Genomic DNA, 14,631 nt, shown 5'->3' with positions numbered 1-14,631 from the left:
GTCTGGCTCGGGTCATCATCGCCTCCGAATCAGTGTATTAGATCGACCGCTCCCTCTAGGCCTCGGCACTCCACGCCAGGGTCTCGGCTATCTCGGGATTCACGTCTGCCGAGACCCCCCACCGCGGTTCAGCCTCGGCGCCAATCGAGCCTCGGCCTCGTGCACAGTCAATCCACAGCGACCCGCACGCTGACCGCCGCACCCGCTCCGAGGCAGCCCTGGAGCTCCCATAACGCACAGGATCGGATGTGACCAGCACGTCGCCCTAGCGCTCCAAGGACGGACCACTTCGGCGACCACACCGCCACAGGAACAGGCTACAGGGCTCGGACACGCCGCCTCTGTTCGCACGACGCCGTATAGTTAGCACATGTACTGTCCTTGTCCTCCCTTCAACTAAAGGACTTGGGCCATTTCGAGGGGGGAGACAGGTTCTCACGAAGAACAACACCCTGTAACACGCACACTTTCCTGCCGCTTAAGAGCAACGTCTCAAGCAGCCCACATCACTCCCCGCCGAGACCTAGGACTAGCTTCCTCTCTCACCTAGCTTGTAACCCCCTACTACAAGCACTTTGGTGCAAGGAATACAAGATCAATCTCCCAGACTGGACGTAGGGCACGAATTGCCCAAACCAGTATAAACCTTGTATCTCTTTGCATCACCATCCGGAATCGGGAACACGCAGAACAAATTCACTAGTTGGTTAAGGACCCCCGGTCCAAAACACCGACATTTTCATCGCACAATTCGTGAAGTTCAAGGACTAGTATGGCCTAGAGCGGCTCGCCAGATTATTGTAAGAAGTCTGAGAAGCATTGCACAATCTGTGGAGTCCGAAAACATTTCTTTTTTATTTTGAGGGATCGAGATCTTGACAAGAACATTTGAACTGTAACCATAACATTTGTAATGTTTAATATTGATGGACATGTCGTCTACGTAGCGTATATAAAGCGAAACCTGATTCCACGAAAAAATATAAATTAAAATAAATTATAAAACAATAAAATGCGAACATGACATCACTGCCGGTTAGCAGAAAACCGGCAGTGTTGTCGTAAACATCATTGCCGGTTAGCAACAAACCGGCAGTGATGGCACTGCCGGCTGGAGCCACAAACCGACAGCGTTGGCTTAGCCATCACTGTCGGTTCTTGTCACAAACCGGCAGGGATTCTTACGACAACACTGCCAGTTGAAACACAAACCGACAGTGTTGGTGGAACTGAACTCTATTGGGTGGTCCTATGAACCAGTAGTGTTGGTGGAACTGAACTCTGCCGGTTGTATAAAGAATCGGCAGTGAAGTTAAAGAACACTGCTGGTTTGTAGGAACCGACAGTAATAGCTTACCCTCATCACTGCCGGTATGGTTGTGCCGGTTTAAAATCCGACAGTGATGGAGTATTTTGAACTGACAGTGAAGTGCTATTCTGACGTAGTGTGCGATTCAGAAACAAATTGAGTGAGGTGATTTTCTAGGTGTGTTGACTGTCTGCACCGCCTTTGTTAGGCAACCCTTCAAGATGCTGTGTGAGTGCGTGCAGTGAGTATTATGGGTGAAAAGTACACGTTATAAATTTGTAATGTAATGTTGGATCCATTGTACGGTTCAGATGCTGCATAGTATAGCTAATAGCTAATAGCTTTTTTGAAACTAGCTAATAGCTCGCTCACATGTTGGGTTAAAACTCGCTCGACTCGAAACTGCATCTGCATGCAGCGCTCCGGCCTTCGTGCGTCGAGGAGATTAGCGGGCCGCGGCATGATCTGCCAACCAAGCGGGCCATGGGCCTCGTTGTGCTCAGCTTTATCTGGGCCCTTTTATTTTCTGTCGGGTCCTCTTTTTTTTCTCTTGAACGGATATTTGGTTCTTCTTATTTAGCTCTGGTATTACCGACTCACTGATTCCTTCAGCCTTGTATACTGTATATAAAGCACACTGCAAATGCATCACTAGGTTTGATTTGACACCTGTTCTTGCTGTTAGACAAATCAAGTGTTGCTTTAATGTTCTTCATTCATGTGGCTCCAGAATAATACATGACCTGTTCCTTTCTGTTGTTGGACTGCATGCATGCCGTGTAACCCATATATACAGAGTCGGCTGATCAATCAACAATCATTCTATCTATTGCGCCTTTCGCCGCCATGTGCATCAACACTTTCAGTTGCACCATTCAAGCTGCTTTTTATACTACTAACCAAAAAAGTAGGGTGGAAGTTATGTACATGGGGGAAAAGAATCAATGAACCATTTTTGTGACAAAGCTGAAAAACCAAAACCACAAAAATGTTTACAGTGTCCCAGTTTTCTGTATGATATACAAATATATGACTGAACTGTATTTGGAAGATGGTCGCTGTCGTCCGCTGAGGCTGTTAGGTCAGGTCCTCGACATCCGAAGCTTCGTCTTTCGAGAGGTTCGCCTCATGGCGGGAGAGCTCCCATAGGAGCTGCTCGATGCCCAGCTTTCTCAGCTCGTGGATGCCTTGCTCAACTGCGAGAATATAATAATGCTCAAGGTATAAGTCATTTCCCGGATTGATTTTCACGACCAACAATCACCGTTGTGGCTTCGATGTTCAGTGAGGCACCGGCCAGAATCACCATAATATAAGAAAACCAGCAAAAGGAAAAACATACCATCCACAGCGTCATGTGAAGTTGGTTGGTGGCCGTGTCGATCGATCCACATCTGCAATCGCTCCTCAGCAATATCTTCTTCCACGTTGTGGGTTTTAGCCCTCCTCCAGAAGTAGATGAGCCAAGCCTGGGCAGTGGCATCAGAGTTGACGGTCACCACATAAGAACATTAGCATTTACATAATCTAGGCATCTGACACGTCATGCTCCTTTGGTCTATATAACCAAGGTCTATTGAACAACTTTTCTCTGTAACTCATACTGTGCATCCTCATGCATCTCATTTTTCTGCTGACAGAACTGATTGTAGTTGCGATATACAACACTTCATTTTTCCTTTTCTTAATGCATTGGCCTTGGGCCAACAAGGCAACAACCGAAAACTGAAAGTCAACACAGATTCTATTCTAGCCATATTTATACTAAAACGTGCAAGACTAAAGGAATAAACGTACAAGGGATGACACAGTCACCATGAAGCAAAATGAATTTATTTGTAACTTTGCACAGAATTAACCAACTTGTTGATTCAAGTCAGGCTAAGAGAAAAAGGAACGGGATGGTACCTGCTTGAACTGTACATCTTCTTCTTCCTCCTTGCTTAGGTCTGCACAATTTAGATTAAGTACTGGTCATGAATTTGTAACTTTCCCAACAGAACAAACATAGCACGGGTGATGATACAGCTATCCAGCCAACTAATGTTGAAAGAACATCACTCATATAGCTAGGTATTAATATGATGGTTACAGAAATTAGAGAGATAACAGTACCAAATGCTTCAGTGAATTTTTCATCCCCAGATGATTTAATATCTGCATATGTGAAACACCAAACCATAAACGTGAGTTAGCTTCTCTGATGGCCAATGAAGGAATAATGCCAACTGATCAATTGATGATTCATAATATAATGATCTTTTATGCAAAGTATTCTTGATACATTATCAATAACAAATAGGAAAAGCAACAGAAGGAACCTGGATCAGCTGCTCCAGCAACATTAAAACGATGGTGTTGGGCAAGGGCAAAAAGTACCGCATCCTCAACCTCCAAAAAATAATTAGGAGCATCAGAAAAGTGACAACAGAAAAAAGGAAAATGGCAAAGTCTGATCTAGAAAATCTTCAGCACCAGGCTACCTAAGGTGCTGAGAACTGCTAAATGTACATTATGAATAATAAATATGGATGAAAGCCTAGTTAAAAAAGATAAGCACCTTCAGGAAAGCTAGTTCTTGAAGTCCTTTATCAACAGCAAGCATGGTTTCTACGTTGCCTTCCCCTGCTGTAACAGTCAAATCATGAACAAGCTTGTCTACGTCTTCCAAACCATTACTTTCTGTTTCAGATCCATTCTTAGCTCTCTGTCCAGCAGATGTTACATACTCAAACGGAAGAGGTGCAAGTGAAGACCAGTATTCATGTTTTGACATTGAGATATCTGGATAGATGCCTGCAGAATTGCAAGAATTTACTCAGAAAAAAACAAAGCATTAATTGGTAAATACGTTACGAAATGGGGAATTCGGTCACTGCTTTCTGACAGGAGTTTAGAAACTAAGGAAACATAATAGTGTTACTGTGAACTCAAGAATGACAGGAATTTTAGGAAGACTGATGTTATAGGTCCCCACATGCTAACAAAACCAGCATTCAGTTGAATTCGTTGCAAAAATAAAAAGGTTGTCTTATTCTGAATTTACCATATTGGACAGCCAAGCCCCAATAACGGGCTAACCAACACCTCTTCATGACAACCTCTTCCTGTACAATAATTATGTGCTTCAAATCAGCACTTCCACAAGCAACTAGACATTTATGCTTGATTGAGTCTTTGGATAAAAGTAAAAATGATAGAGGAAATTAACCATTTCTTCTTTGCTTAAGATCATCCTGCGTGTCATTGTACGTAACTCTTGTGTTTCGGATTCAGCTTCTTTGAGTTTCTTCACAGCAGCAGATGCTTCTTCTCTTGCAGACTAGAACAGAAAACAACAATATTGACAACTGATAGTTGAACTCATAATGTTCCTTATTGTAGGGCATAGGCTAGCACCTTACCTGTAGCTGTTGTTGAAGAGTGGTGAGTTCCTCACTTTTACCATTCTTGGATATAAGAGCTTTTCTTATCTCTTGCTGTTTTTAAATCAGGGAAAAAATATACATGAACACCATGTCCTCTTGTAACACCTACCAGGTGAAGAAATTTCCTAGAGTAGCAATTATTCTACCAAACTTAGATTATATAAAGTATGGATTCGGGCCACTTCAAACAACGAAATGAGGGAATTCTAATGCATCATTCATCACACTTCTAGAATGGATAGCAATGTTATTTAACATGTGTTCAGTTCCATTTCAGAAAAATCCAATTGATCACTATTAACGTAAACAGATAAACATGCAAAATTAAACTTGTACCTCCTTTCTTACAAGCATCTCCTCCCTCCTGCATCCATAAGTTGGAAGTCATGGATAACGTGATAGGGGAAACAACGTGTAAAATATCCAAAAATACACTCCAAATACCTTTTCATAAGTTTTACTTCCATAGATAACCCATCGCCGAGATTAGCAACCTGGAGATATTGCAGACAACAAAGATATAAAATGGATATCATATGTGCTCTACATAATCAAATTATCCAATCACAATGGTCACATGAACGAAGTAATGCAAAAGCAAATAATTTAAACTCAATGCTGACTGAATGAGCTTTCATATTTGGAGAGGCATCAATTAGAAGTAAAAACTACGCTCATGGAAAATGGTAGTACGATACTATAATAAATTTGTTAGAAAAGGCTGGTATAACCTCTTGATTATGCCACTATACAATAATACAATCTTAACACTACAAGTACCGATTGAACACTTGGAAAGGTAATACTATGAAGCAATAGTATGATGCATGTTGAGAAACTCATCAAGCACAGTATTAAAATTTCACATATCTGAAAGAAGCTGCATAACTATTAATTATATCAAGTTTTACAATACGAATGAAGCAGAATCTGGGACAGTCATACCAGATACTTGAAATGCCAAACAGAATACCTGTTTCTCAAGCTCCGTTGTCCGGGCTTCAGATTGTCTAAGTTTCTCTTCTGCTAGCCCAAGCTGAATTCGGAAGAGTATTACATAAGTTTATTATGAAATGAAGACACTTCTATTTTCTGATTCGTGGAATCTGTTAGAATACAAGTAAGAACCATAGTGCACCTTCTCCAGAAGATTTACATTCTCATCTTTTAGCATTTCAAGCTGAAAAACAAAAGCAGCATTTGTCAGATTTCTTAATTGGAAAAAGTTATCTCACTATTACTGACGAAAGCCCTGTGTAAGTTCACTAATTGTTCCGTAGAAAATGATCTGAAAGCTATAGAATGTAGAAGGTGTGATCAGTAAGCTTTGCAACAGACCTCTTCTGTTAGTGTTGAACTGTCATGTGAGTCCCGTGACCGTGTGGACTGGGCGAAAGTGGGATCTGGATAAACAGCCCTATAGCACAGTGAAATATCAACTGTTAATCCCAGCAATCTCGTTACTACTTATAGATAGACTACAATTATATCAGCAATGATGAAACATACTGAGAACGAAGTCAGACTAATTTCCTATGCGATGAATACATTAGCAACATTATAATGAACATTAACAGCAGAAAAAAGTTTTTCTGATTAAAATATTCATACTTTCGAGGAAAACTAAATATGAAAAGATAGGAACACACTTGTCTATGCCAAGAGAAAGGCATTGGGTCTATGAAAAAGGACATTCCAAAGCAATATTTGTAAAGGAACATAAAAATTTCTATGCAATCAAGAAGTGAAGAAAGTGGCTCATCTCTCGAGTACAATGTATGAAACTCTACAATCTAAATATGTAGCAGAAAAACCATAAGTCACAACTATGAACTGGGGCAGAAAATCGTTAATAGAATGAGAGCGACATCTGTTTTGAAGAGACGTGCTGGCAATATGACAATGAAATAGCAAGAGAATTATCTCAAAAAAGCTTGACAATTCACCTTCTATCCTTAGGTGTCCCATTGGGAATTTCCACAGCTTGTAGAGGCCTCACACTAACGCCAACTGGAGGTGCAAAGGTTGACCTTCCTGTTGATGGTGCACGATTTGCTGCAGCTGAGTCCACACCATTCCGACCTAACTAGGTAAACAAGGACAGAGGAAATAAGGTGCGCCGTTTCATAGGTGACTGAAATATTCGAGAACAATAGACTTGCTTCAGCATCTGAGATTGCAAGTAGCTTCTTCAGAATATTTTAAAAAATAAGTTAAAAGGAAAAGTAATACTTTTCTGATCAAGAATTCACTTTTCATATCTCCTTAACTACATGTTCGCATGAAGCAAAAAAAATGAATTGTATCAAAAGGAAACGTCAAAGCAGCAGCAGCATGAAACAAGAATGTACGGCAAGAAACATCAAATTTAACAACACCATGTTTTTAAATAACTATATCCCGTGTTACCAGTAATTAAAAGTTGTGGAGAAGGAAAAACAGTATAGCAGCAATGCAATCAATTATCAGTCACCAGTAACTGAAATAAACTGAGAACAGACCCGAATCACAACTTCAGCAACTACATTCTCCAGTTCCTTGTATGTCACATGCTTTGTATTGTATAAATTGTTTATTGTTTAAAATTAAAACAAAATATTTTCAAAACCTTTTCATTTCAAAACAGAGTATCAAGCAGAACATATGAAGAGCAAAAAAATAATACTTTTCCAGACTAGTTTCTTTCTTTGCTGAAGCTAAATTCCTAGTTGCTTCAAACGAATTGCTTGAGATAGCAAATGGTAAGTTAACATCTTTGACATTACTTATCGCGGGCGAATTGCTCCTGCTCCGGTCTCTGGCGACGACTGCCGCCAAAGGCTTGAGCAACGACACTGCCTCATCCCCACCGTCCTCGCTCCCTCGGCTGCTCCACCGCCCAACGCTCTCCACGTCGGAGTCCACGCTTGACGCTACCTCAGACACAACTTGCTTCACGCCGACGTCCTGCCTCGACCGCCGACTAGAGGGCCTTGTGGCAGGCAGGCTGGCAGCAGCAATGGTCTCTGACGCTTGCGGCGCTACCGTCGGCGCTTCTGCAGGCCTCGTCACGCTTGAGCTCGGCCCATCGCGTGCCAGCAGCTGAAGCGGCGTCTCCTCTTCCTCCTCCTGAGCCGCCACGCGTGACCTCGGTGGAGGTGTTGCGTCCCGGGAGACCGGCCTCCGCACGCTCCGCGGGTCCGTCAGCCGCACCGGCGCCTCTACCGTCTGCTCCTGCTCGCGCTCGCGGCGCACGGCACGCTCTTCCTCCTCCTGAACCGCCACGCGTCTCACCTCGGTGGACCTCGGTGGAGGCGTTGCGCCGCGGGAGACCGGCCTCCGCACGGTCCGCGGGTCCGTCAGCCGCACCGGCGCCTCTACCGTCTCCTCCTGCTCGCGCTCGCGGCGCGCGGCACGCTCCTCCTCCTCCTGAGCCGCCGCGCGTCTCACCTCGGTGGACCTCGGTGGAGGCGTCGCGCCGCGGGAGACCGGCCTCCGCACGCTCCGCGGGTCCGTCAGCCGCACCGGCGCCTCTACCGTCTCCTCCTGCTCGCGCTCGCAGCGCGCGCCACCGGCTCGCGGCCGTGCCGCGCCCGTTCCATCGACCGCGCCGCGGCGAGAGGTGCGCGCGGCGGTGTCCGGGTCGCCGAGGGCGTCGTGCCCGCTCCCGCTCCCGTCGCGGCGCAAGCGCGCGGGGACTTCCTCGTCCCGTCCTCCGCCACCGCCCTGCGGGCCGCGTCGGGACGGGGCGGGGTTGCGGCGGTACTGCTGGAGCGAAGGCAGAGGGGCGTCGAGGATGATACTGAACTCGCCGGCGGCGCCTGCGTGCGCGAGCATCATCTCCTCCATGCGCGCCATCGCCTGCGCCGCGGCAGCGCGGCGCTGGTCCGCCGCCGCGCCGGAGGGCCCCGGCCGCCGCGTGTGGCCGCCGCCGCGGGGCGCGTCCATCGGCGTTGGGGGTGGGTGGCCGCCTAACCGCCGCCGCGTTGACTTTAGTTTGACTTTTCCGTTCCGCCTTGTGTATCGTTTCGGAGTATTGGGTTGGGTGGGACTTTGGGTTCGAACTTCAAAGAGAACGAGAAGTCGCGGATTTGGGGCTTTGGCCGTTTCGACGAAGGTGGGGGGAAATGTTGGAGAGGGAAAGGTGTGCCTCCGTTTGCACCCTAGTCCCTTTGATTTTTATAAAAATAAATTAATTTGCCAATTGTTGGGTTGTGCCTCGTGGTATTTTTTCTCTTTTTGATTTCATCAGCGTCATTTCTTTGCATGAATTACAGGAGGTCCTAAAACTTGGATTCTGAATTTTGACTTCCTTGCACAAAATCAATTGCCATTCGACCACCCATAGCATAGAAAAACATTCATCTTCCTCCTCTGTGGTTCTACTCGACATCCGCTCAATCCACCTATGGTGTGGTGTTGATGTTAGGGGGAGTCGATGGCACAGCGCTTTAGATCAACTAAATTGATGCAGCGTTAATGTTAGGAGGACTTGGTGGCAAAGTACTTTAGATCAACTCAATCGACAACCGCTTTTCCTAACAGCGTGCTCGATGGACAACGGTGTTTCCAAAGTCATTTGGTTGACTCATGAGCTACATCAAACTAAAAAAACTGCTTCAAGGAAAGTTGTCTTCTTTATTAGTATTTGCCTCGATTAGTATTTGCCTGGATTATCCTATGGCAAACAACATGTGAGGCGCTGAAGATGTTGAGGACTACCACTATTGTAAGGGCAATAAGGAGATGAGAATGCCTAAGGTTGGACGACTACGAATTACCCTTATCTCCCATGGTGCTTTCCTAAAATCCCATCATCATCATAGGTAGCAAAGGCCACATATGCGAGAATGTACACATATTTGTTTGTTGCCCTTAAACATTAGCGTAGGTTGGAGCAAAGACTTCACGCCAAGAGGAAGTAGCTCCATGACTTAGCATGAATCACTCTGAATGAAGACTAGAAACCTAAAAGGTAACTAGTAGATCTGAAGCTACGACGGTGGGACCCTTCACTCTTAACTCATGTGAGGTCTCTGGTGATGGAGAAGATAGGGCTCCACTCTCGACTCAACGGTTTAGGGGGGACGTCGAATTATGGTAGGGAGGTTACCAATGAGATGAATGAGCATGGTGTGTGGACCACATTGTGTCGACCTATTCCCTTCGAGCATGTAATTGTTAACTAGGTGTCAAGTGTCATGGTGAGTGGTCTAGCTGGATAGCGTGTTGTAGCCTTTGAATTTTGCTCCTCTTCTCACTTAAAATAAAAATATTTAATAGAGGTGTGTGTTTAAAATATCCGAGTAAGGGTTGGATTTTGTCTAATGTCTACAAAAAGGTGAGGAAGACGTTCTTGGTTCTTGTCCCAAAACTTTTAGGCCGGTCTCAATGAGAGTTTCATGTCAATTTCATTTGCATTAAATATGTTGCCACACAACCATTTTTGATGACATGACAGTATATTTCAGAAGAGAGAAGAAATGATAAAACTCTCATGGCACGATTACCAACTATCTATGAGTCATGAAATTAAATGCTGATGATAGGTGCATTAGCGATGAAACTTTCCACTGAAACTGGTCTTAGGATAATCTAAATCACGAGGCCATAGACGCAAACTTAAGATTCCCATTCATCGGAAAAATGCAAAAAGATCCGGCAGTGTTTTGCAAATGGATGATTTAAAAAATATCCGCCCCACTTGGGCTTTGTTTAGTTCGCGAAATTTTTTGGAAAATAGTACTGTAGCACTTTCGTTGTTATTTGGCAATTAGTGTCCAATCATAGTCTAATTAGGCTTAAAAGATTCGTCTCGTGAATTTCGTCTAAACTGTGTAATTAGTTTTATTTTTTATTTATATTTAATGCTTCATGCATGCGTCTAAAGATTCGATGTGACGGGAAATCTTGAAAATTTTTGCAAAATGAAGTGCAATTAAACAGCACCTTGCACGTGCAGTGTAGGTGCAGCCACATTTGCGGGCCCACTTGTTAGTCTGCAGGTAATCCGGACGTGCACGGAGCTGGGCGAAGAAGGCTGAAGGGGCCCACGTTTATTTATTTTTATCTCGTTTGACACGTCAAGGGGGGCTGGGGAGGGAGACCTGGGAAACACCGGCTGCTTCCTGCTGGACCCGATCAAATCGTGCCCATTGCCCTGGACTCAGAATTAAAAGAAAAAATGAAACAGTCACGTCTAATCGCGTAAATTATCCCCTCACAAGAAATTACTGGCGGTAGATATATCTTGACACACAAATGGTTTCCAGCCAGTGGTTTTCAAGCTAGGGAGAAAACGACGTAGTAGTAGGCATTGACTTGGCACGTCTATTTGAAGGTGTAATTTTCCTTTGATAAATTTCGTTGTACCCATCACGTCACGATGCATAATTGGAAGCAGCGACATTTAGGATATTTTGACTCGATGATGAAGAGTGTGTTAGAAGCAGACAAGCAGTGATGTTGGCAAGTGCCCTGCAAGCTGAACAGCCATCAGAAGCTATCCACGACGACAGTGTAGTGGGCCGGAAGGGACTCTAGTGGGCTGGTGGCCCAGGTCCGGAGTGAGGTGGCATACATCGTGCAAGAGTGCATTTTCTCAACAACAACAAAAAAAAAAGGTGCAGACTGCAGAGTGCACCCGCGTTGGTGCCTTTTTTTCCTTTCTTTTTGATTTTGATTTCGCAGACTACATATTGGTAGTAGCATAATAGGTTATGCCCAGAGTTCAGTTTGGCTGATCCTATTTTCGTCAGGATTTTTCGTCAATTATGGCCGTCGAAAAAGTGAACCATCGAAAAAGGGAAGCACCAATTTAAAAATTAAAAAAAAAAACGAGCTTCGAGTGTCCGGTTCCATTTTTTAACGCGTAGCTGGCGCATCGAGATCTATGAACGATCGGAGCTGGCCCTCGATCCCTCTGACACGTTGGGCTCGTCCCGTCCGCTCCATTTGATTGGACCACCGGCACCGAGCCCCTCCGCACACCCTACTCTACGAGAAGCTGTGGGTCGCGGTCAGATCAGCCGCCGGATCCACACTTGACTGGCTGACTTGCCGGCGGGGGGCACCGCTCGTGATCGCACGTGCAGCTAGCGCGCCCAGCGCCCGAGCGCCGGTTGGCCGGCCGGCCGGTTCGACCCGATCGGCCGTCTCCCAGCCCACCGACCAGTGAGGACTACTCTACTAGTAGACAACAGAGACTAGACATATGCTTTGTTTAGAAACAGCGGTTAAAGGTTTGGAATGTCACGCAGATGTTATACGGAGATATCGTATGGGAAGTTCGAATACTAATAAAAAAAACAAATTAAAGAATATGTCAATAAATTGCGAGACAAATTTATTAAGCTTAATTAATCCGTCATTAACACATGTGTTACTGTATCACTTTATTGTTAAATTATGAACTAATTAGACTTAAAAGATTCGTCTCACAAATTAGAGATTCGTCTCACAAATTAGCCGTAACTGTGTAATTAATTTTTTTTTAATTTATATTTAATACTCTATGTATTTGTCTAAACATTTGATGTGACATGTGACAGGATGTGTAAAGTTTTTCGGTTGAACTAAACAAGGGCACAGTGGAAAGTCAGCGGCAAGGAAGCCAGGCAGAGGCATTGGTGGGCGGCGTTGGCCGTGCATGGATCCATGCACGCAGGCATCGGAGTACGGGGCGGCCGGCCGGCGGGGTGCCACGTGGCCGCACCGCCGCACTCGAAGGATCCAGAAGTCAGCCTCGGGATGCGCGGCAATTAATAACTTCCTCCGCTTTCCCAAGCTAACCCTCGCGAGCTCCCGGGCTGGTTAAACAAAACCCAGCTGGTTGAGCAAATTACTACATTTACCTTCGGTAAATTAGTCATGTTTTTCTTTTGGCAACAGGAAGCAAATCAATTTCTCCTGCGTGCGATGCAACACGGGATTGCCTAGTAGTGGATTAATAATGCCTAGATTGACGGATCGCAGTAAAACGCGCACTTTGCACTGCATGCTGTATTTTGCGTGGAGTTGGAGTTGGAGTAGTTTGAAGTTCACACAACACAACGAGCGCGTCAGAATCCTCGTCAAAGTTTGGCATCTACGTACAAATGTACTGCTACCTCCGTTTCTTACTCGTCTACAATACGCCAAGGAAAGGAACGTGTTTGATCGTGTTCCAGGTTCCAACGACGAGATGACAATCGAAACGCACGCGAATAACAGACAAAAAATAGCGTGAAACAAAAAAAAGAAGAAGAAGAAAGCGACAAAAACACGAGAAACACATCCAAAACTGCCAGCGAAAATCTGGCAAGTTTCTACAAGGAGGAGTCTCCAAGCTAAGCAAATGCGATGCGAGCGGTAATTGATTCAGTAGTAGTAGTAATTAGCTAGCAGGGATCGAGTAAATACCTTAGGAAGAGCGAAACCGAAGTACTTGTCCTTGGCCCCGCCGCCGCCGCCGGCCGCGGCGGCGGGCAGCGGGCTCCGGCCGCCGTACCCGTACCCGCCGCCGCGGAGGGGGCTCATCATCCCGTTGCAGACAGCGTGGTCCGCGTCGTCGTCGTCTCGCGGGCCCGCGGCGCGCGACATGGCGTGCGCCATGGCGGCGGCCGCGCGGGCCTTCGAGTTGGACCGCGCCGAAAGCGGGTGCACGGGCGACGCCGCCGCCGTTGTCGTCGTGGCGCCGGCGGGGCCGACGAGAGGGTGCGCTGGGGACGCCGGCGCCGAGTAGATCCCGCCCGCCGAGCGCCGGCGCCCGTAGGTCGGGCTACCGGCCCGGCGCCAGTCCATGCGCGCGCGCGCCGGTAGATGGAATGGAGGACGCCCGCCGGTGCGTGCGGTGCGGTGCGCGTCCTGGACGGCGGCCTCAGCTCTCGCTTGAGGGGAACTGAGTGCTTCGCGTGTGTGCGCGCGTGCGGCCAAGAGCTAGAGGGAGGTTACTTCTTGCAGCAAAGGGCTGCACTTTGAGGATGCTTTCGAATTAATATTAATTAATATATAATGTTTTCTTGTGGCTTTAGGCTGATATAATATATTTCTCGAGAGGGGTGCTCCATTAATGACCGCTGAGCTAAGCAAATGGCGATCTTCACCGTCCCTTTTGGGACTTGCTGATCAAAACGAGGCTACACCATGGACCAGCTAAGGGCTTCTCTGTTTTCATTAAAGATCGTTAAAATTACAACAATACCAGTACAATTACAAAAATAAATAAATAGATTGTACAATTTTATTATACCAAATCTAGACCTCAAATTGGTACAATTCAGCAATCTAGTCTGCAATTACTTGCATTAGATTGTGGTATCTGAGAAATAGAAGTGGACATGCCAGTTGAAAGTTGAGTAGATCACGGAGAGGGTGCACCTGCCTACAGCCAGCCAGTCTATCAAACGGTTCGCTACAACGAAGGAGTGGCTAAGGATATTCTAGTAAAAGTAGAGAGGCCTATGTCTAGACGGATTTCATGACCCTGGACATGGACACACCCCTGATCCTTTCACGAATGTTCCTCTTAACACCACCAATGCTTGCATCTATGCTGGATATATCGGGATAACTCTAGCTCCATTGTGCAAGGAAAAAGAAAATATTCGCATTCGCTACTTGCGATCTATTTCCGAAAGCAGGTGAAGAAGAATTGTAACGTCCTCGGTGTTACACTGTAAATCGTTTACTAAAACACTGCATAAGCATCATATTTATGTGTTAATGTATGTAATATAGTGTGTAAATTGATTTACGTGACTTAAAACGACCAACGAGAACGCTTAACGAAAGGTTGTTCGTGACGTATGAAATTACCAAGTATGGATGTTCACGAACTTTTATCGAACGAAAATACTATAGAACGAATATACGGAACTTTAATAAAGTTAGAAGCACAAACCTTATAGATGATGATGAAATACCTGCGGTCGATTA

At 45.5% G+C, this 14,631-nt stretch overlaps 1 protein-coding gene across 2 annotated transcripts; it reads right to left on the bottom strand.

Annotated features, from left to right (window-relative positions):
* Positions 1 to 2,015: 2,015 nt before the first annotated feature.
* Positions 2,016 to 13,618, bottom strand: LOC136482180 (coiled-coil domain-containing protein SCD2-like). 2 transcript variants are annotated; one of them, XM_066479411.1, is made up of 16 exons: positions 13,117 to 13,618; positions 6,684 to 6,823; positions 6,076 to 6,154; positions 5,876 to 5,917; positions 5,711 to 5,773; positions 5,182 to 5,231; positions 5,074 to 5,101; positions 4,714 to 4,788; positions 4,521 to 4,631; positions 4,356 to 4,416; positions 3,870 to 4,105; positions 3,631 to 3,700; positions 3,425 to 3,466; positions 3,218 to 3,258; positions 2,652 to 2,778; positions 2,016 to 2,505 (listed from the first exon to the last, which is right to left on the bottom strand). In XM_066479411.1, exons 1-16 carry the CDS (start codon positions 13,495 to 13,497, stop codon positions 2,387 to 2,389), a joined length of 1,665 nt encoding a protein of 554 aa, XP_066335508.1. In that variant the 5' UTR covers positions 13,498 to 13,618; the 3' UTR covers positions 2,016 to 2,386. The 2 variants fall into 2 exon arrangements, with proteins under 2 accessions (XP_066335508.1, XP_066335507.1); XM_066479410.1 differs by lacking the exon at positions 13,117 to 13,618 and adding an exon at positions 7,503 to 8,973 and having other exon boundaries at positions 6,684 to 6,819.
* Between the last annotated feature and the right edge of the window lie 1,013 nt (positions 13,619 to 14,631).

This window comes from Miscanthus floridulus, chromosome 9 (assembly GCF_019320115.1).
Source record: "Miscanthus floridulus cultivar M001 chromosome 9, ASM1932011v1, whole genome shotgun sequence".
Classification (NCBI taxonomy): Eukaryota; Viridiplantae; Streptophyta; class Magnoliopsida; order Poales; family Poaceae; genus Miscanthus; species Miscanthus floridulus.
The sequence above is the reverse complement of the archived record's forward strand: the minus strand, read 5'-3'. Positions and strand labels throughout refer to the sequence as shown.